This window comes from Lichenostomus cassidix, chromosome 2, assembly GCF_008360975.1.
Source record: "Lichenostomus cassidix isolate B80296 chromosome 2, HeHo_3.0, whole genome shotgun sequence".
Lineage (NCBI taxonomy): Eukaryota > Metazoa > Chordata > Aves > Passeriformes > Meliphagidae > Lichenostomus > Lichenostomus cassidix.
The window spans coordinates 127,036,885-127,056,579 of NC_139482.1; the positions used below are offsets into that span (position 1 = coordinate 127,036,885).

At 36.0% G+C, this 19,695-nt stretch overlaps 1 protein-coding gene across 2 annotated transcripts in view; it reads left to right on the forward strand.

The window, feature by feature from the left end:
* Positions 1-19,695, forward strand: part of SLC26A7 (solute carrier family 26 member 7) — a 68,071-nt gene that overhangs the window by 33,352 nt on the left and 15,024 nt on the right. For both annotated transcript variants that reach the window (XM_085053178.1, XM_085053177.1), the window contains exons 6-12: positions 1,216-1,298; positions 2,875-3,022; positions 3,691-3,804; positions 7,053-7,130; positions 8,596-8,691; positions 14,915-15,021; positions 17,102-17,168. In XM_085053178.1, coding sequence (XP_084909304.1) covers positions 1,216-1,298; positions 2,875-3,022; positions 3,691-3,804; positions 7,053-7,130; positions 8,596-8,691; positions 14,915-15,021; positions 17,102-17,168 — 693 coding nt within the window. The remainder of the gene's footprint in view (positions 1-1,215; positions 1,299-2,874; positions 3,023-3,690; positions 3,805-7,052; positions 7,131-8,595; positions 8,692-14,914; positions 15,022-17,101; positions 17,169-19,695) is intronic.

Sequence of the window (19,695 nt, forward strand, 5' to 3'; positions counted from 1 at the left end):
GTGGACAGCTGATTTTCATAGCTGTAAGCTAACTGTAAGAACAGGAAACATTTTGGCTAAATAATTAAGAAACAAGTGACATATGCTCCCAATTTGTATAATATTTTTCATATGTTTAATACTTTTTACATAATCACAAGAACATGAAGCCTAGAATGTTGAAGTGTAAGAAGCTTGAAATAGAAAATGAAAAGTAACTGGCACATTGTAACTCCAGGCAAGTCTTGTACTGGGTAGCTGTGGCTTAGGTGTTGCTTGTTATTTATCTACAACAAAGTTAAATAGCTATGCTATTGCTTTCTATCATTTTACTAACAGTTTTCCTTTAACATGATATAGACTAAATTGAAATTAGCTATTGCATCATAAACCCCTCCCTTAAGGATTAAGCTGCAGTGAAATGATCAGCACCAGGTCAGCATCAGAAGGTTTCTGTTTTTCTCTAAGCCTCCAAAAGAAAATACAAAATATAAAGGACAGGTGGTTTTCAGGGTGCATTATCACAATTACTCTTCTTTTACTGGAAAAATTATTTACAAGGGTAAAATGCTGGAAAAGGAGGTAGTGTGGTCCTGGTCTCTGTGTTACACTTTAAAAAATACTGGATAAAATGTACCAGGAAACTAAGGACTGTGGACTGGAACCCATACCGGTTCTATTGGGATTTGTGTGTTCTTCTCATAAGAAATACAGGAAATATGTTTGAACCTCCTCAGGGTCAAACTTTCCAGTCTCTCTGCAAGATTCATACCTGCTGGAACATAAAAACCAGAGACAGACACATCTTCTGCTGTGTTTTATGCTGAAGTCAACATTTCCAGTCTGGTTTAGATGTGCTCGAGGAACACCAGATGAATCAGACTACTCAGGAACATCTAAATTACAAATTACTTTAAGCTGCTCACATGAATGGCAGTGCTCTGGGACACTGGCAAAGTTCTTGAGGCTTTACAGAGTCATACAAATCTCTTTCATTAACACAGAATGTATAAACTGTACTGAAGTCTCACTTCATCATGGTGTCCAAATCTTAGGTTCTTTTGACTCTTTTCCATATTCATTAAAAAAAAATCAAATAATAGTAACAGTTTCCTGTCTTACTGGTTTGATCTAAGGATAAATGTATGAACAGTGCCATGTGCTTAGATATGGCAATAACAGGGACCATGTCAGAAGCAATACAAATGTAATATCTTTTTCTGTTTGAATCAATAGATAATTGCTACATCCATTGCTTGCTACTATGCTGACATGGAATACGTCTACGGGATAGAAGTTGTGGGAAATATTCCTAAAGGGTAATGTGGGTTTCATTAGCTTGTGGCTTAAAAATATCTTTATTTCTGAGAACAGTCTCTGAAAAGGTCAAAGTAGTTTCTGAAATAAGAAATGGTAAAAATCTTTTTGTTTGTTTCTCATCTCCTCAAATACTCTCTCACAATTCAATCCCATGTTAACAAGCCATATCTATATAGATATCATCACAAAAATGCATTCTTGTACATTTTCATAGCTTTTATTACTTTGTGGAATAAAAAGTAGGTACTAAGTACTTGATGATGTATGATAGGAGGGCAGGACTCTCTTTACTTTCAAGATCATTGCAACCTGCTTTTTGAAGGGTTGCCTTGGGCTATTGTAACAGAAAGGATTTACAATGAGATAAAATTTGTAGATTGCTACACTTCGTTTCTCCCCACCCGTATAGTAATTTTAGAAAATGTGGTTTCTGAGGAAATGTGAAAGATTTAATTATGCTTAATCTATAAAAGAACATTTTTACTAGAGTTAGAGATATACTTTTCTCCATGGCCTTGAAAAGAAGGCAAAAAAAATCAATATAATTAGCTGGAAAGAGAAATTAGATTAGTTGTCAGACAAATTGTTCAGACTCTACAGGTTGGTATGGAAGAGCACAGCTGTTGTGTAATCTCCCACTTGGAAATGCCAGGGTTTCCCTAAATTTCACAAAGTGCAAGTCCAAGACAGCATGAGAGAGAGCATGTGTGGCAGCTTGCACTGAGAGAAATAAAATAAAGGACATTTCTGAGAAAGAAAATTGGTTTTGAGTATTTAGAGCATGCTATGAATCTGAGACTAAAACAGGGCTGTGTCCCTTCTCTGTGTAATGAATAGGTAAACTCTATTTGTGCAGCTTTAATCAGGAATTTATTTTCTGTCTAACTTCATACAAGTAGTGTTGATAAACAGAAGCAGTGCCTGGATCATCCCTGTGTAGTTTTGGGGATTTATCTGAAATACCTAACTGTCAGTGGAGAACATCAGAAACCTTAGGGGCACAATGTTGTTTTCAGACAGTGTGATTTGTGCTCTGGAGAGACCAAAGTCTTTTTGCAGAGTTCAGAGACAATCTGGGATGATTAGGTTCATAACTTGAGTTGTTTCACTGCAATCCCCATTAGATGGAATAAAAGTCTGTACTGTCCATAACTGACAGGAATACAAAATTTTTAAAGATTTAAATTTAACTTTCCAGGAAAGCCAACTATAACTATATTAACAAAGGAGAAAATACAGAGTCTCTTCTACTAACATTACAAAATAAGCAAATGGTTTCTAATTTTATTTGTCAGTCATAGAGTTAATTTATCAACATCTCTTTATAGTTTCTCAAATTGAAGTTTTCAAATTGAATACTCCATCTGAAACTGTTTCATCTTCTACAAATTTCCTTCTGCTGTTCCCAGCAGACTGAGATCTTATTAATCTAAAATACTGAAAAATGTCACCTTATGAGTAACACAAAAATTAGCTGTTCCTGCAGAGATTGTTTCCCTGGTATTTGCATGAATTGTAGGTATATAGAGACTACATACCAAGCTTTTAAAAAATTACTGTCTTTGTTTTTTATAGGTTGCCATCACCAAAACCACCATCCATGAGTGTCCTGCCTGAAGTAGTCACTGAAGCTTTTGGAGTGGCACTGGTTGGTTATGCAGCCTCACTAGCTCTCGCTCAAGGTTCTGCTAAAAAGTTTCAATACACTGTGGATGACAACCAGGTAAAGCTCTTTCTCCTTAGTGCCAGTGAGGAAGAACACTGATGCTGGGTGGCCAAGTTGGAACACTTCCTTAGAAAACACTGTTCATCTTAGGCTGCACATACAAGGTGGTTTCTCCACTTTTTCTTCTAAGAATCTTTGTTCAGACATGTCTGCATTTTGTCTGTGAACAACATCACATACATTTGTGATGAAAGACAGCATGCATATAGTATGACTACTACACTTCACTTTCACTAAAACATGCTCTAAAAGAGGAAAAATCAGTGGCTTTTTCCAGTAGAGCCATAAATCAGAAACCATCTGGAGAGTTTCCAGTTTCCACCACTTGGGGCTCCGGCCAGTTAAAAAGCAGATGTGGATCAAGATGTAAATATTTTGGTTGAACTTCAAAACTTAGCAATAGCATTTATTCTGTGAACAAAATATCCCTCCTGCTTTTGATGAATCTGGTTCAAAAGACCTATCATTCAAATTAGTTCTGAGTTGTGAGAAGATATATTCTGTTGGGAAATCCTTTGTCATGTACCTGTGGGATTTTTTCCCCTCAAAAATGCGTCCATCCTTTGTCATTGTTAATATTTACATAGGGGATTCCTTTGTTGGCAAGAGGCATTGAAATGACAGAACAATAGGAAAAAAACATCTTTTATTTAACAACTTTGCAGGAATTTTTGGCTCATGGTCTCAGCAACGTGATTCCTTCATTTTTCTTTTGCATACCAAGTGCGGCGGCAATGGGACGGACGGCACTTTTATACAGCACGGGTGCCAAAACACAGGTAACGGGTTAGAGTGAAGTATGTCAGAGAATTAAGGCTGGGATAATTCTCACTGGAATTTATATTGATTTATCCATTGTTTTGCCCTAGTCTCCCTTTTCCTCTGTCCTGGGAATTACTCTGCTCTGTCATTTTTAACAATCTGCCTGAAATTGCATCCAGTCAGCGATGTCTTCCTAGGAGAGATAATGGTTCCACTTATTAATTTTTACCTGTTACATTCAGTATAAACTGTAAGGTCTTTGGCAGCAAGGAAGTTAGGAGTTGTGTTTTCAGACTGCAGAAAACTCTGTAAGAGCCCTTTCAGTTTATGTGAATTTGTCAGCATTGTAACGAAAGTGCCCTCTAATGGTGCTTAATGGATTTAATGGTGCAGCCTAAACTGAAGTTCTGGGGAAAAAATCACATTTAATTTAGTGCTTCTATCAGATTTCCAAAATAAAATGCAAGTAACCTTTAGAGCTGTTTGTTAAAAATAAAACTGCAAGTAATCTCCCAGCTTTTGCCTGGTGACATGGTGTACTTGTCCTACCCTCAGTGTACACTGAGCCCACAGAGATGACATTTAGATTTTTGAGGATTTTTTTTTTTTTGGCTATTCTCTACTGTAGGAAATTCAACCCACAAGTTCTCATTACAGTCACTCAGGAAGGAGGGAACTGTAATTGCTGAGAATGATAACTATGACCCTGCCAGCCTGTCATCTGTCTGAATTGTGCCTATGAACAAGAGAGGTAGCAAACCCCCTGGGGGTCCCCACAGCCCTCTGAAACTCAAGGGCCCTTCAGTGGCAACCTGCCTTATAAATGTTATGTCCTTTGGAGTTTGTTGCTATTTTCCCAGGAAATAAGTGACAGTACAAAAGGAAACATCATCAAGTGGAGCCAGAAAATGTTTAGATTACACATCAGGATTTTTTTTTCCCCCCACAGAAAGTGTCGTAAAGTATTGGAACAAACTGCCCAGAGTAAGGGCAGAGTCACCATCACTGGAAGTTTACCCAAAATGTGTGGATATGGCACTTGAGGACATGGTTTAATGGTGAACATGGTGGTGGTGCTGGGCTGATGGTTGGACTTGATAATCTTAAAGTTCTCTTCTAACCTTAACACTTCTATGATTCAATGATTCTATTGTCATTTTGTAGCTGTTGCTCTTGCCTGTAAAAAGGACATTAGCTGCAAGGAAAAGGTTCATGAGGCTCAAGGCTAAGTGCAATCCATAGGTGCTGTTTCTCCTCAACCATGTTCTGCAATTATTTCTCATGCAGATGCCACAATACTAAGGAAATATACAGGGCTTCACTCAATATTTGACATATTAGTTACTTGCCAATTAGCCTACAGAGTACTCTAAACTTAATTAATCATGATGAATAATCTAAAGAACAATAATCTTGAAAAGCATTTATATGAAAATATTTTAGCTACCACTTGTTATTAGTTATTTCGTATATTTTAGTTGGATTCAATGTCATACCATGTGCCATCATCCTCACAGACATTCTCTTCTGCAACCTGTTAATGTATCGACAGTATAATTTGCAGTTGTACTGCATCATGTTGTACTGGCTTTTCCATTGAAGATTTGAGGTAACCTGCAGACCTATAACATGAAGGCATATAGGGTATTTGAGCACTTTTGGCTCTGTTAGATGTAGGCAAAGGCCCTGATAAAAGGTTATTCAATACATGAAATGGAAAAAGAGGCTATTATAATTTGATTTCAAGATAGCAAATGCATGGTAAAAATCTGCTTGGTTTATCCATTGGTTTCACAGTATAGCAGTGCCTGTGTCTAACAGTTAGAGTATGGCTGTGAGTTACCACTATGAGAATATTTTAATAGGCATAACAATCTCTATCCTGCTTTCTTGGAAAGCAACACATCAGCTTAATCCTCTCCTTTGTTGCTGTTTATGCAGAATGAAGAAATCAGAATATCATAATTTACAAATATTAGTCAGGTCCTAGGCAAAAAGAAGCCTTGCTTTAATTACATAGAGAGAAGTCAGTTTGTCATAGGGCATGGAAGAAATGCAAAGAGCCTTTCAATGGCACAGAGCAGCCCTTTTTTCTCAAATGGTTATACCTGGGTTGCAGTTTTGTCATTTGTTCCTCAGTGATATATTTTCCTGGGAGAAAACAGAAGTGAGGAACTCTATCATGGACTAGAAGTATCCTTCAAATAGAATCAACACCTTTTTTTCTTGCTCTTCATAAAGGCAGAAAGGGAAAAGTTCCTTGTGACTTTACCAGCAGATTTCCTGTCCCTTTTTCTGTAAACACTCTGCCTATACTTCTTGATGATATTTTTAAGTACACCATGACTTTAATTTTCTAGTGTTTTAACAACTTGTCTGGTTTTGTTTTTAACAACTTGTCTCTTAAAATGAAACCTAATTATTTTAGTAAAGAAACATATTATCAATATAAAAATAAAGTGAGCATCTGTCTACTTATCGTCAAAAACCTTCTGTGAATCTGAACTGTATATTTATAAGACCAGAAGTACTCAGAGCTCACTCAGGGTGCAATAGGACAGTGCAGTTGTACTGTGGTTTTCCATCAGATTAATACTATAAATATTGTGAAGAAATATATAATTATTAGACAATATATTTTTCTGAATTCATATTACTTGCATTCATTATTATCTTTAATATATTTTTAATTGTACCTATATTCTCTAAATTAAATATACTCATATTAATATGAAATTGTTAGTGGTTTCTGGTTTAATACAAGACTTTTCTTTTAATGTTAATCCCAGCAAAAGAAGTTAGAAGTCTTCTATTGTGGAAAAATTATAACATACATAATTCTTGCTTAGTGCTATGACAGACCTATTATTTAGTACAACATAGGGTTCATGGCTATAAATAAGTTGGAGAATGACAGTGGGTGCTGAGAAACTTCTGGGATGAGATATTGCACACACAGGTTCCATTTAATAACCAAGTGTGTAAGTGATGCTCTGATCTGTGTCAGTGTGCTGGCAGCAGGGTCAAGCACAGATGTTGAGATTTCTCACTATGTTTTCACTGCAGCTGATTAAACGTAATTATCAGAGATTAAAACTGAAATTATATGCATCTGCAATCCACAGATACATTGATAGTTAACACCTTCAACATCTGATACTTGACTCTGTCTACAATATTTGGTAATTTATCCTTTTCACAATTTCTTTTGGTGTTGTCATTGTTGTTAGCCTGAATGATCTGCAATTCTTGTTTATTGTTTTAGGTGGCTTGCCTTATCTCTTGTGTATTCATTCTTGTGGTGATCTATGCCGTTGGACCAATGCTGTACTGGCTTCCTATGGTATGGTACTTGTCCTTGCTAAAGATTAAGAAGCCAAACATTTTCTAAATATAACTTCTTTCAGGGAAAGATAGATCAACCTCTAAAGCAGCTCTATTTAATTTCAGTGGCCAAAAGAACAGTAAGGGTCCAGCAAATCTCAAAATCACAAAATACAGAGGTGACATATCTGTATGTGTCACTTATATGACTATGTAAGACAAATAGATTTTACACATATATAGGTTATCATGTAAGCATATATAAAAGTGAATTTCTCCTCTACTTACTTTTGGCATGTATTTTATGAAAAATATACATCCAGGTTACCGTGGATTTGTAAATTGACAAAGTGGTAAAAATTAATGAAGATTCATGATATTTCTCCAGATATGCATATGATATACAACTTTGCTCTTCAGATAAATTTAACACAAATTATTTTAGATAGTGATATAAGCTTAATTACAGAAAGATTATGAAGTATTCTTCTATATATGTCATGAAATACACCTACCCTAAAACTCCATAAAGTGGTGTGTCATGTTTTCACAGAACCTATATCTAGCTTTTGGTATTACAAATTAATAGTTAATTTTAACTAGATGCATGTCAAAGCTGCAAAATGCAACTCCAAAATTATCCATAACTCTGCCATGTATGTGCATGAAGTTTTGACTATGTTTTAAAATTACTTTGAGCTATTGTTTACATGGTGTCATGAAAGTTCTCACTTTTCAAACACAGATCCTTTTATAGCTTATTTTAACCATGCAAAGTAAGGACACTTGAAGAAGGGTACACAATATGTCCTGTTTTTTTGCTATACTGCTTCCCTACTTTCACTTTTTTTTAAAATATGGATTATATATAAATTTTGACTGGTTTCCTGTAAGCTTTTTCCCTCCATATTTTAAAAATACTTTTTGGATTTTGCTTTCTTGGTAATTTATTTCTCTTCTAATATACTTTTTCAGTCAATCTATGCACTGCAAGTCCATCAGTTTGTACTCCATTCTATTTGGCTCTAGATGATTTCTTCATCCATCTCCCCCTCCTTTCTGATTAAAAGAACAAAAATTATTTGTTTGCTTCAAAATTAATGGTCTTTTGCTCTAGAGACCTTCTCTAGGGGAAGGGGAGGAAATGAGGAAGGGGAATTAAAATTCTTCACTGCATAGAAGTTGAGTGCTTATTTCCTTTAGAGTCCTTCATACTGTGGCAGAAGGTGATGCATGGAAGAGTCTTGGGTAGTCCTGATGTTTCTGTCATTTTGCTCACAATTAGGTAGTCTGTAGATTGCCTTCACAAAAAAAAAAAAAAAGGAGAGGGGTTGATGCTGTTAGAACACATGTGCTTACCCCATATTCTAAATACTAACCCGTTTTTTGATAATTTAATTATGATATTGACTGCTAAATTAAAGAAACGGCATTTGTTTTCACTAACAATTCTGCAAATGGCTTTTGTTTTTATGTCTTTGCAGTGTGTGTTAGCAAGCATTATTGTCGTGGGTTTGAAGGGGATGCTAATGCAGTTCCGTGACTTAAAAAAATATTGGAAAGTGGATAAAATAGACTGGGTAAGTAAAACTTAATCTAAGGAGGTTTTCCTAAGACCTTTTGGCAAATACCTGTTAAATAAACTTTAATAGTTCTGTGTCCCTAGAAGAGATAAGTGCAAGATATTATTAGTAGTATTTTTGTGTACTATCAGCTCAGAATAACAGCATCTGTAATACCAGTTGTATTAAAGAATAATATTTTAGTAAATGATAAAGAATCAAGCCTAATGCTAGAGATGTGTATACAGACAGATTGAGTTAATGTGAGCAAATATGTGTCTAATTTTTATGTCTTCTCTATTGTTTAACATGCTTTTGCTATTGTAGCATTATTGAAGAGATTTTGGTATTTTTGTTGTCTAGGAATATGGAATGACAATACAGGTCAAACAGAACTGGAAACACAAGTGATGCAGAAAGATGCATGTTGAGGGGTGCTGTAGGTAAATTGCCTTAACTCTTCCAGATTTTGCAAACAGAATATCTACTGTTTGGACATAGTGAAAGATTCTGCACTATGAGAGGAGCAATACATCAGAAAAAGTAGAGAGGTGGAAAGAAACATAGTATGAAAAGCTTGTTTAATGCAAAGTCTAAATAGTCTGACAGAATTCCTATCAAATATTAAAGATGAATCCATGTGTAAGAAGACTCCTGGATTTCTCTTCTGTGGGAGATTTCAGTTGTATTGGCCAATTAGTGGAACCAAAACTTCTATGCACTTGTGTAAATACATACATGCTGACATCCCATACGTTTCAGTTAACAATATTCTGAAAGGTATTTTGACCTCATAGTCCTTTTCTGTGGTGGGATGTACAGGTAATTTGAGTTAATATTGGACTTTGTTGAATTCACCAGTGACTTAGTATTCTACAGCAGTAATGGTTAAGTCTAGACAGAACATTTTTTAAAATAGAGTACTGGATTTCAGTATTGAAAACAGAGCTGAGTAAACATCAAGTTTGATGGTGAGATTTTTCACACTTAGTTGCAGAAAACTAGAGGTGCAGAAAACTTGATTTTGGGGTTTTTCTTTGTATTACCCAGAAGAAAACTTATATCTTTCATAAAATATTATGTTCCTCAAGCAGTGAAATTCTGAAAATATTTTCTATCTCTTGTACTGTATTTTTTTCTTCAGCTTAACCCATACTACCAGTGACAGAAATGGTGGATGATGTGGATCAAGAATTATTTTGGGAACAATGGACTTAAAAACATTGGTAGTTATGGGAGAGAGATATATCTTCTCTATTGGTTCATTGAGATAATAAGTAGTTACGTTTTCCAGCAGGATATTCTGGAATCTCACAAGATTTGTTACATCTTCACAGATAGACTAGCCTGATTGATTTTTGCTTTTCTGATTTTGGCAGAAAAGGCTGTATGAGTAGTTAGTTATTACATCTCTGACATCTGTCATCATTTCTACGAGAGGTTATAGAATGGGGGAGTTTGCTGGGTTCATCTTTTTGACTAAACATACTTGAGCAATGATTTATCTTCAAGTAGTTTTACCATCAGTCCTTAACTTGACAGGATAAATCATCTTGCTTTAAATAGTTTAAAGTAAGTTTAAAGTAAGGCTATAAACATTGATCTTGCACTGCTGCCTGCTCTGAGGAGCCCCACCAAGCCCAGTGATTTGTGTAACTACACTGGTGTTATTTTGGCCTGAAAAGATTCACCCCAGCGATTGACAGAACACTGGAAATGAATCATTCCATCACCCAGGTTATCCAAAGTGTTTTGAAGATAGAAACCCTAACAAAACATTTGGAAATAATTAGCAGTTGTCCTTTCTGGAACTGATTCTTTGAAGGGTGTGTGTCACGTAACATTGAAGTCAGGTTTGTTTTGCTTGTAAGTCTGGCAAATGATAGTGCATGGAAACAGAATATTATGGAGTTTGTTACTTTGTTCCTTCACACTTCTTTAAGCATCTCATTAAACACAAATGGGATGAATAATATTTATTTGTTGATTAGTTCTTTATAAACATAATCATTTTAAATGCGGAATGTAAGATATTATTCAGGAGTTTGACTGAACTGCTAAAGAAAAATGTTCTTTTTGCTGTTAACTTGAAAGTAACCAAATATAGAGGCAAAGTATTTCAGAAGGTGATGCTCTAAGTGAAAAATTATAATAGAATAAGGATCATTTTCAGGAGTAAATTATATAGCAAGGGTTTGGGAAGTTCAGCAAAGAAATACTCTGGCATTTAAAGAGAAAAAAATGTTTTAAAGTTGACCAGAAAATTACCACAGTTGAAACACAGCCAGGTTTTATGCCTGGTTTGTAAAGCAGGAAGAATGGCAAGAATTTACGGTAAAAATTACACATTCTCTCCATGGTGTTGTAATGAGAGGCAGTTATAGATGCATGAATTGTAATTGTATGCACATATATTAATATTTAAGGATGTAAAGAAGATGCTACTAATTCAGCAATTCAGCAATTAAAGTAGATCCAAGAATGAGGGTCTCATTTTTGACAACATCCTCCAAGATCTTGCCCTTGTGAATTTCTGAGAAATGCATCCAAAATCCTGCCAATCTATTTTGTCAAAATATTTAGAGGAGAGGGCCCAGGAAGGGTTTTCCTTGAAATTTTGGAGCTTTTTAGTGCAATTTCTTGGGTTTTTTTACAACTTCTTTACATATTATCCTCAGGAGGAAGATGGCCTTTTAAATTTGTTCATCACATGGGTCCTGATTCATGAGAGAACTCTGAGAGCTCTCAGGACTCTGCTATATAAACAATTTTCCACAAAGTAGGAAACCATCTTTTCTGTGAGAATAATTTTACATCAATGCCTCTAGCTTATGACATCCTAGGGAGATTTTCTATTTTTCCTGCATTAGTGAATATGCTAGTCTGAGTTATATTACTTGTGCTGTAGTTGGTCTCAGTGGGGTGGGAAGGAATTTGCAAATGCTTAATCCATTGGAAGCATGATTACCATATAAATTATTTTAAAGAGTAATATTTGTATCAGTCCCTCTGTTTCCAGGGCTGTTTGCAAACAAATACTGTCTCAACCATTGTGTATGGAATGCCTGTGAAAAATTATATTAAAGAGCTACCATACCACTTTATTATCCTGGGATCATTTATGTTGGAAAAGACCTTTAAAGACCATCTAGTCCAACTGTTAACCCAGCACTGCCAAGTCTATCCCTAAACCATGTCCCTAAGTGCATTAAGTAGTTCCTGCTCTATGGCTGTGGTGATCTTCACCTGAATCCTGAGTTTTGATGAAGGGTGTGGTGAGGATGAATGCACACAGGATGTGGGAACATGGCCATGTCACTCAGTCCTTAGAGCCAGAGCCTTCTGCAGGACTCCAGCATCTTCCTGCTGAGACAGTGCCTGAATGAGGACGACTTTAATGGGATTATTCTTTAGTCTGTATGCTGGTGACTGCAAAATGGGCCTCTATTTGGGCAACTCATCACAGCCTCACACTACAGACAGTACAGAACTGCTCAGTCATGTTCATCTCTTCCTCCATTACACAACAGCATAATTGGGTAGAAGTTAGAGGAACTGCATCCTAAATTTTCTTCTTTCTGATAACCAAATCCATTGATTGTGATAGGAAACTAGACAGCAGTGCTGCAAATAGTTGAGTGCAAGGAACTGCACCCATTCAGATAGCTGATTATCTGCTCAGTTTGCAATGAAAAAGGAAGTGCATAACACCAGTTTCAAACTGGTACAAAAACATTTATTATCACCATACCCTAGCATTGCATTGTTTAGCCCTTGGTTCAAAAAGTATTCTACAACTTATTTATATGCTTTTTTCCCTACCAAGTCCCTATTTTAGACTTTCATCAATGGTGGATGGTTAGAACCTATGAAATGGAAAGTCTAGACAGAGACAGCTGCTGTACACAGTCACTGTACCTCCCAGTGCTTCTGATACTTTTTTGATATGTACAGGAGTTAACATAAATCCATTTCTTCTGCTTGTTTCTTTTCTCCCTCTTTAGAGTTTTTCCTTAAATTAGTACAGTACAAGGATACTTTGAAGGTGGATTTTGTTTTGATTTTTGATATTAACATGTGCCTATAACACATTATTGCTAAGATTTGAAGAGTGATTAGATTTTATCTGTCCTGGAGTATGCAATAACCATCTTGAAGTAAGTTGCCAAGGAAAACTTTGATATTTTTATGACTTCTTTGTTGAACTTTGCAATAACCCATGAAATAAAAAAAAAAAAAAGTCTATCAGAACATCTTTCTACAAGTTTGATGCTACCCTAATTAAAGAAGTATGATTTCAGGCCAATACAAAGCACTGAAAGGGTGATTGACTAATGAGAATATGATTGTTTTGGCTCAGCCTCTACAACAATGGCAGTCTCTGATTACAGTTAAGATGTGAGATGCTAGGCTTCTGGAGAGGCACTTATCTAGCTTTCTCAATACTCAGCAGTACTTAAACATTTTTGGTTTTGATTCTTCCCATGCAGACTTTGTATTGGGTTTTTATCCTTTCTGTTTTCTTCTAAGACATAAGAATTTTGCAAGTCTGCAGCAGTGTTTTAATTAGATGTGAAGAGGTTCAGGTCTGCAGCTGAACTGGATTGCACTGAAGTGGATTCAGGTGTTGTCAAGGGTTCAGCCTTATTAAGATACTCTAACTGTTGATCTCACTGAATTTCAGGTTTGTGGTAGTTGTCTTAGCCTTTCCATGATCAGGTGAGCTTCTTTATAAATGTATATTTTATTTATAAATCTCAGCATTACTTTCTTATTCATTAACCAGAACTCAATATCTGTTGCTCATAAAGGTATTCTTTGCATATATATGCACAACAATTTGTATAAGATGTCATGTTAAAATAAAACTGGTGATTGAGGACAGTTTCAGAGGATGAGCTACCTCTTTACCTAGCAGCCACCCTGTTGAAGAAACTGAAAAGCCTTTTGGAATAGTTAGGAATCTTGAAAATGAGGGAGGAAAAGTTTCTTGATAGAGTCACATAATACTCTGTTCTCTGTGAAGCTCAAGTTAGTATGGTATGACTTACATTTTATAATTCATAAAATAACAGTTCTGAAATCTGCTCAAGCAAAATTCCTGTGGTTGGGCTGAAAGTATTCTATTGTCTCTGGCTTTCATGAGTTAAGTGAAAGCATCAGAAAGGATAATCTTAAAGCTGATTGTGCCATGTAATGTGAGCTGTTATTCTGCAAACGTGAACAAGAAGCACTGTAATTCTTGAAATGGGCACCTGTGGGGATCAGTATATCCAGAGGAGTGAAAACACTTCCCATTCTTCCTTGACACCTTTTATATAAAGATTAGATAGCCGTCTTTGCTTATGGCTCTCTCAAGGAAAGAAATATGTGCTTTATTATACCAGTTAGGTATAATAAAGTTGGTTTAAGAAATCGAGTAATTTGTACTTTTCTTTTAAATGTAAACTCTGGATATCTCTTAGCTGTACACATCATTGTAGTATGGAAATAAAAGTGATAATTTCTGGTAAGAAAGTAATTAAGGAAAAATTGAAATGTTAAAGTTTTTTTATAAGTGTTTTAAATTTCTTCTCAAGTGACTTTAGTTTCAGATATGCTTCTGTGTATTTTTTAAAATTGAATATAAAATGGATCCAAAGTTTTAGTACTTAAATATTGAAAGATGGGGAAGTACTATGAAACTTCACCATTTCCATTGGAAGGAATTAATTCCCAGTAATTTTTATTTGTTACTGAGATGTTTTAGTCAGCTGTACTCTGATAAATGTCACTTTTAATCAGCCTCCTTGCAAATTGTTATTCCCACTTATATGATTAGTGGGAGAAAAGCTCTCTGTATGTCACCTCATTAGGGCACCTCATTATGTGAACGGAAAGGAGGATTTAAAATCTGTGCAGAGAAGAAGGTGGCAAGAACTTGCAATGTGAAAAATAAAACACAGGTTTTCCAAAACAACTGAGTTCATTCTGAATGAAGCTGTTAGCACAAGTACATATGATATTTTAAGTAACCCTGGAAGGAACCTCTGTGAGCACTGGAATGAGTAATGCTGTATGTGGTCTCCCATGGGGAGGCATTATTTTAATTGCTAATTCAGTCTTCAGTATTTGCCAGTTCAAAGATATTCACTATCTTAGTTTTTAAACTCAGTTTTAAAAACCTTTGTTTCTGATTCATAAAATGCACACTGCTATAAAATTTGAAACTAATTACTTCTTTTTGCTCCCCTCCTTAAAGAGCATATGGGTTAGTACCTACGTGTTTACAATATGCTTTGCTGCTAATGTGGGACTGTTGTATGGCGTTGTCTGCACTATAGTAATTGTGATTTTCCGCTTTCCCAGGTAAGAAACAATTTATTGAAATGTTCTAATGCACATCATTATGTATTCTTTCTGCATATTGCTTCACAGTCAGGATAGACATATGGTACACTAAATTTAACAACTAAACTTCAGGTTTTTAGTTGCAGGAAATTGAAAGATAAGACAATTCAAAAGGAAAAGTCACATCTGTGCATTTACTGTCCATTTATGAAACAGACTTATTTTGTGATTTCTCTTATTATTACACATCTTTATGATTCATTATGTGAAGGTGGAATAAAATCAACAGGAAGATTAATAATTTTTTTTCCAATGGATATTTATTTGCTCCTTAAGGAGTAAGTATGTCTGACAAGCTCTAGTAACTAATAGCCTTTAGAAACTCCTAGGTACTATGTTGCACAGAGTTGGTAGTTGACAATTGTCCTACTAATATGGATTAATGAAACATAACTGCACAACTGTTCTAATGTCTAATAAAAAGTGTAAGTTCTGTGTATGAATTAGAAAAGTCAGGGCAAATAAACTAGAGCGATAAGAAATTAATCTATTATTTTGAATATATTGCAGTAGCTGCTTGGATCATGAGTAAAAAGAAATATCAGCTGAGTTTCATGATTGATTTGTGCTACAGAATTAATTCACAGCTCACCAGTCCTGAAAATGACTTGCTGCTTGCTTGCAGTTGTTTGCATGAGCATTGAATCCCACTGAAATTAAGCACAACATAGACAGCTCGATTAAATGCTTGTTAAAGTTAATGGTGTTGGACATTTGTGCACAGCTCTGTTCTCATAGGATAAGTTGCAGAACCAGCATGAAAATAGTTCAAAATTTCAAGGCAGTTAAAAATCATGGGAGATAGTTTCTGCTTGAATCAATCAGTACCTTTGTGATAATATTGTGCTACTCCACAAACTAAAATTTTGGTAAATTCTGTCAGTAAAGCAAAAGGCAAATTTTCATGTTGTTTTTACCCTGGGCCTGGATGTTAGAGGTTCTCCAACAGCAGAAAGGGATGGATAGCTAACTCAAAAGAGCCCAGTCTAGTGGAGACCTGAGTCTGAACCTGCACTAATTAATGTAAATAAGTCTCTTCCCAGTGATCTCTGTGTTGATTGCACAATTGTCCATGCCATCTAAAGGCATTGAACAAGGCAGCAGCCTTCAGATTGGTACAGCACAGATGGGGTTAGCAGGATAAATTGTATTAAGCCATGCAGTTGTGAGCAAAAGCATTAGCTGGAGTGAAGCAAGAAAAATACCACAGATTCTTTATTGTAAAGTTTCTGTTCAGATGTCAGAGTATTGGATGTGGTACATATTAGGTATCAGACTGTATCAAAACCAGCAGCAGCTACAGCTTCATTCATGCAAAGATGAGAGAACAGCTGATATTTGCAAGGCTCATTTATCTGGCCCCAATACCTGCAAATACTCCTCGTATATTGGTGCATCTGTCTCAGAGGATCACTACTTCCATAGTGTTCTGCAGTTAAATGTGCTCTTGCAAATGACATATTGAATCAGAAAATCCTACACTGAGCTCCCTTTCCAAGGCAACTTTCTGTTTTCACTGTGTAGAGAGCACAGGAAAACTGGTCCTTTCCAGTAAGTCCCTCTTTTTGATAGCTAGAGTGCAGTGTTCTGCTTCATTGTACAAACGTGTCAAATAAAATATCTTTATTTTTCATGACCCACAGCTATTCAATGTATTTATTTTCTCTTTCCTTACAATACAACTTTGCAGGTAAAAAATATTATTTAAACCTCTTTACTTTTGAAGTTATATGTTATATATCAGCTATCTTGACTTGGAAGTAGCTCTCTGGACAGCTAATGAAAATTAAAATTTTCTTCATCAGAGAATTTCATTATTCATATTTTCAAAGGGATATCATAATTCTAAAATGAACATTTTACTCTCTAAGTGGATTATTATCAGAAAAGATAAGGTCTGTATTCACAAAAATATGCACAGGTTGCCTTATTGGACCTTAAAACTGCTATGCTGTGGTTTGGCGTGAGTGTCTTATTGTTTCTGTTCAAGACCACTAATGATTTACTGTACAGACTTTTCTCTATGTACTGATTACAGAGCAAAGACACTGAATTTGAAAAATATGAAAGAGGTGGAGTATAAATACAAAGCAGAAGATAATTGTGTAAGTTAATTTCTTTTTGAACTTTTTGTGAGTGTGTTTCACTAATTCAGATTTGTTTGTTTTCTCGTTAGTTACCAGATTGTAATTAGGGAGTCAAGAGAATGTTTTTATTATATGACCACTTGAAATCTAAAGCCACTATAACATAATGAAAAAAAACCTAGCTGGCCATCAGAAATTGGAATATCTTCATGGTTCTGCTGCTTGTCTGCAAAGTGAAGTTAGGCAAATCCTCTTAGATCTATCTTAGTTTGTCACTTTTAGTTATGAATTGCTTGTTCTAAAAGTTTTCTAATTCCTAAATTTAAGGAAATCTCTTGCAACGAATGGCAAGGGCAACCTGAGCAGACAATAGCAGTCTCTGTATTCTTATCACATTTCCTAAAAGTCCTTTGGTATTCTCATCATCCCCAATCTCTTTTCTGAAGCCATTTCTGCCACCAGCCCCTTGTGACCAGGTGTCCCAGGGGACACCATGTGGCTGGGCAAAGAGGTGCAGCACCACAAAGTTGTCACAAACTGCTTCACACATCTCAGCACCCTGTGGGTGCTTGAGGGTTTGAGCACATGAAAAATAGATGGAAGAAATTTTCCCAAAGACTGTGCCTTTAAAATTTGGCTTCTTACAAACTTAAATCAACCCGTCAGATTCTTTTGGTTATTTTCATTGCAATCATGATCAAAGTTGCTTTTGCTCAGGTCTGTGGTGAGAAGGGTAATGACCCAGAGAGGTGAACTCCCTCATCCACGATGAACTGGTAGGTCAGCAACCAAGAGAGAAGTAGAACCATGTGTCCTTTGAGCACAAAGCCCCACCACAGGGCCATCCTGCCTTCTCCACCATGGCCCAGCTTCTCCTACGTCCTTTTTCCTTTCCTAATGCTTATGAAGGATCTTATGTATGAGTAAGCCACATGCTCAGCAGTTATTGCTTCACCATTAAGGAGCTCTTCTTTAAATAATTTATTGTTTCTGGCAAATGTCTCCCATCAGAGCTATCTTGGGCTCAAAATATGAACTTCCAGGGGCTCAGGGGCATTTACTGTTTTGGCATGCTGAGAAACATTGGAATGTGAAAGGTATATAAGAATGGGGAGGACTCTGAAATGCGAATTAAAAACTCTGTTGTTGAGGCTGGCCCAGCTGTCAATTATTGTATCACTTTTCATTCTTAATAAAAATGTTGGAGTAACTTTGTCAGAGGTGGGTAACCAAAATTTGATTTGCCTACTATTTTTCTTATTGGTTCATGAAGTATTTTGTACAAATGCCTATACATACTTTTTTTTAAGCTTACTGCTCCACTGCCTTTTTTTCCCCTTAATCAGTAAGATTAATGCCAGTAACCTAGTAATAACAAGCTAGTGTCTACAGACAGTGGGGAAAATAACATTATGTTAGAGAAGCAAATTGCTCAAGAGCTTATTACACAAAACAAAGAAGGAAAATATGCCTTTAATTGAATTTAGAGTCACTGGGTTGCAGCAGGCATTTAGGGTAATTTTTAATGTATGACTGTTAGACGGATCCAAGTTTCCCTGGTAAATAACAGATTTAACATAAACAACAGGACTTTTAAACATGAAAATATGCAAGTTTAATGATCTACCCTGCCATTAAGATCTGTGGATTTATAAGGGTTATTTCATCAATACGCAAAAAGACACTTTAATGTGGAAAAAATCAAAGGGTATTTAGAAGCTTATGTGAAACACATTTCATTGTGGGCGTTCGTTCGCTGGCACTGAACTCTTACCTAAGCAGAGCCAGGGCTGTGCAGAGTGTGCAGGGCAATTGCCCAGAGCCTGCTAAGTGATGGCAGGGACAGACACAGGAGATAAGTTTCCTGCTTTCTTAGCAAGGACACAACAAAGAGGAAGTTCATCTTTCTCTGAACAGTTCCTATTAAGAAAATATCAAGCCAGGAATAACTGGCGGGTCACATTTAGGCACAGCTGACCTTGTCCATTCTGGACAAAAAAAAATGATACCTAAGTCTGCAATCTGTTTGATCTGGCCTTATGATTTAAGCCTTTCAGATTTTGCACCTTGTACTTTTGGAGGCTTGATCATCACAGGCTTTGATCTCTGCTCATCAGTCTTCCTTTTTTTCTTAGTTTTTATCTTCTACTTTTCCAGTGCTGCTATGGCAGTGAAGTGTCCAATTGTCTCCACACCAAGCTGTGTATAGCATTGTTTTTATGAGAATCTGTGGGATGTCAGCGTATTTCTCCATTCAAGCATATACCGTCCCCTGTTTTGCCCTTATTTTAGAGCTCTATTTCATAAAAACTGAGACATTTTAACTGCCAGTTAGGCATTGCCACTTGTCTGACTGTGGTGTGTTGGTGATGTGGTATTTGCCACAATCACATTCGTAGGTAAATTGCGCAAAGTCGCTATACATAGTCTGGGGTTCTTTGCCTCAGTTTTGGATGTTTGAAATGTTTCCTTTATTTGATGGTCACTGTGGTGGTGTCTGAGAGATCATCTCATTCCCAGAAGTCTGAACAACAGCCTACAATAA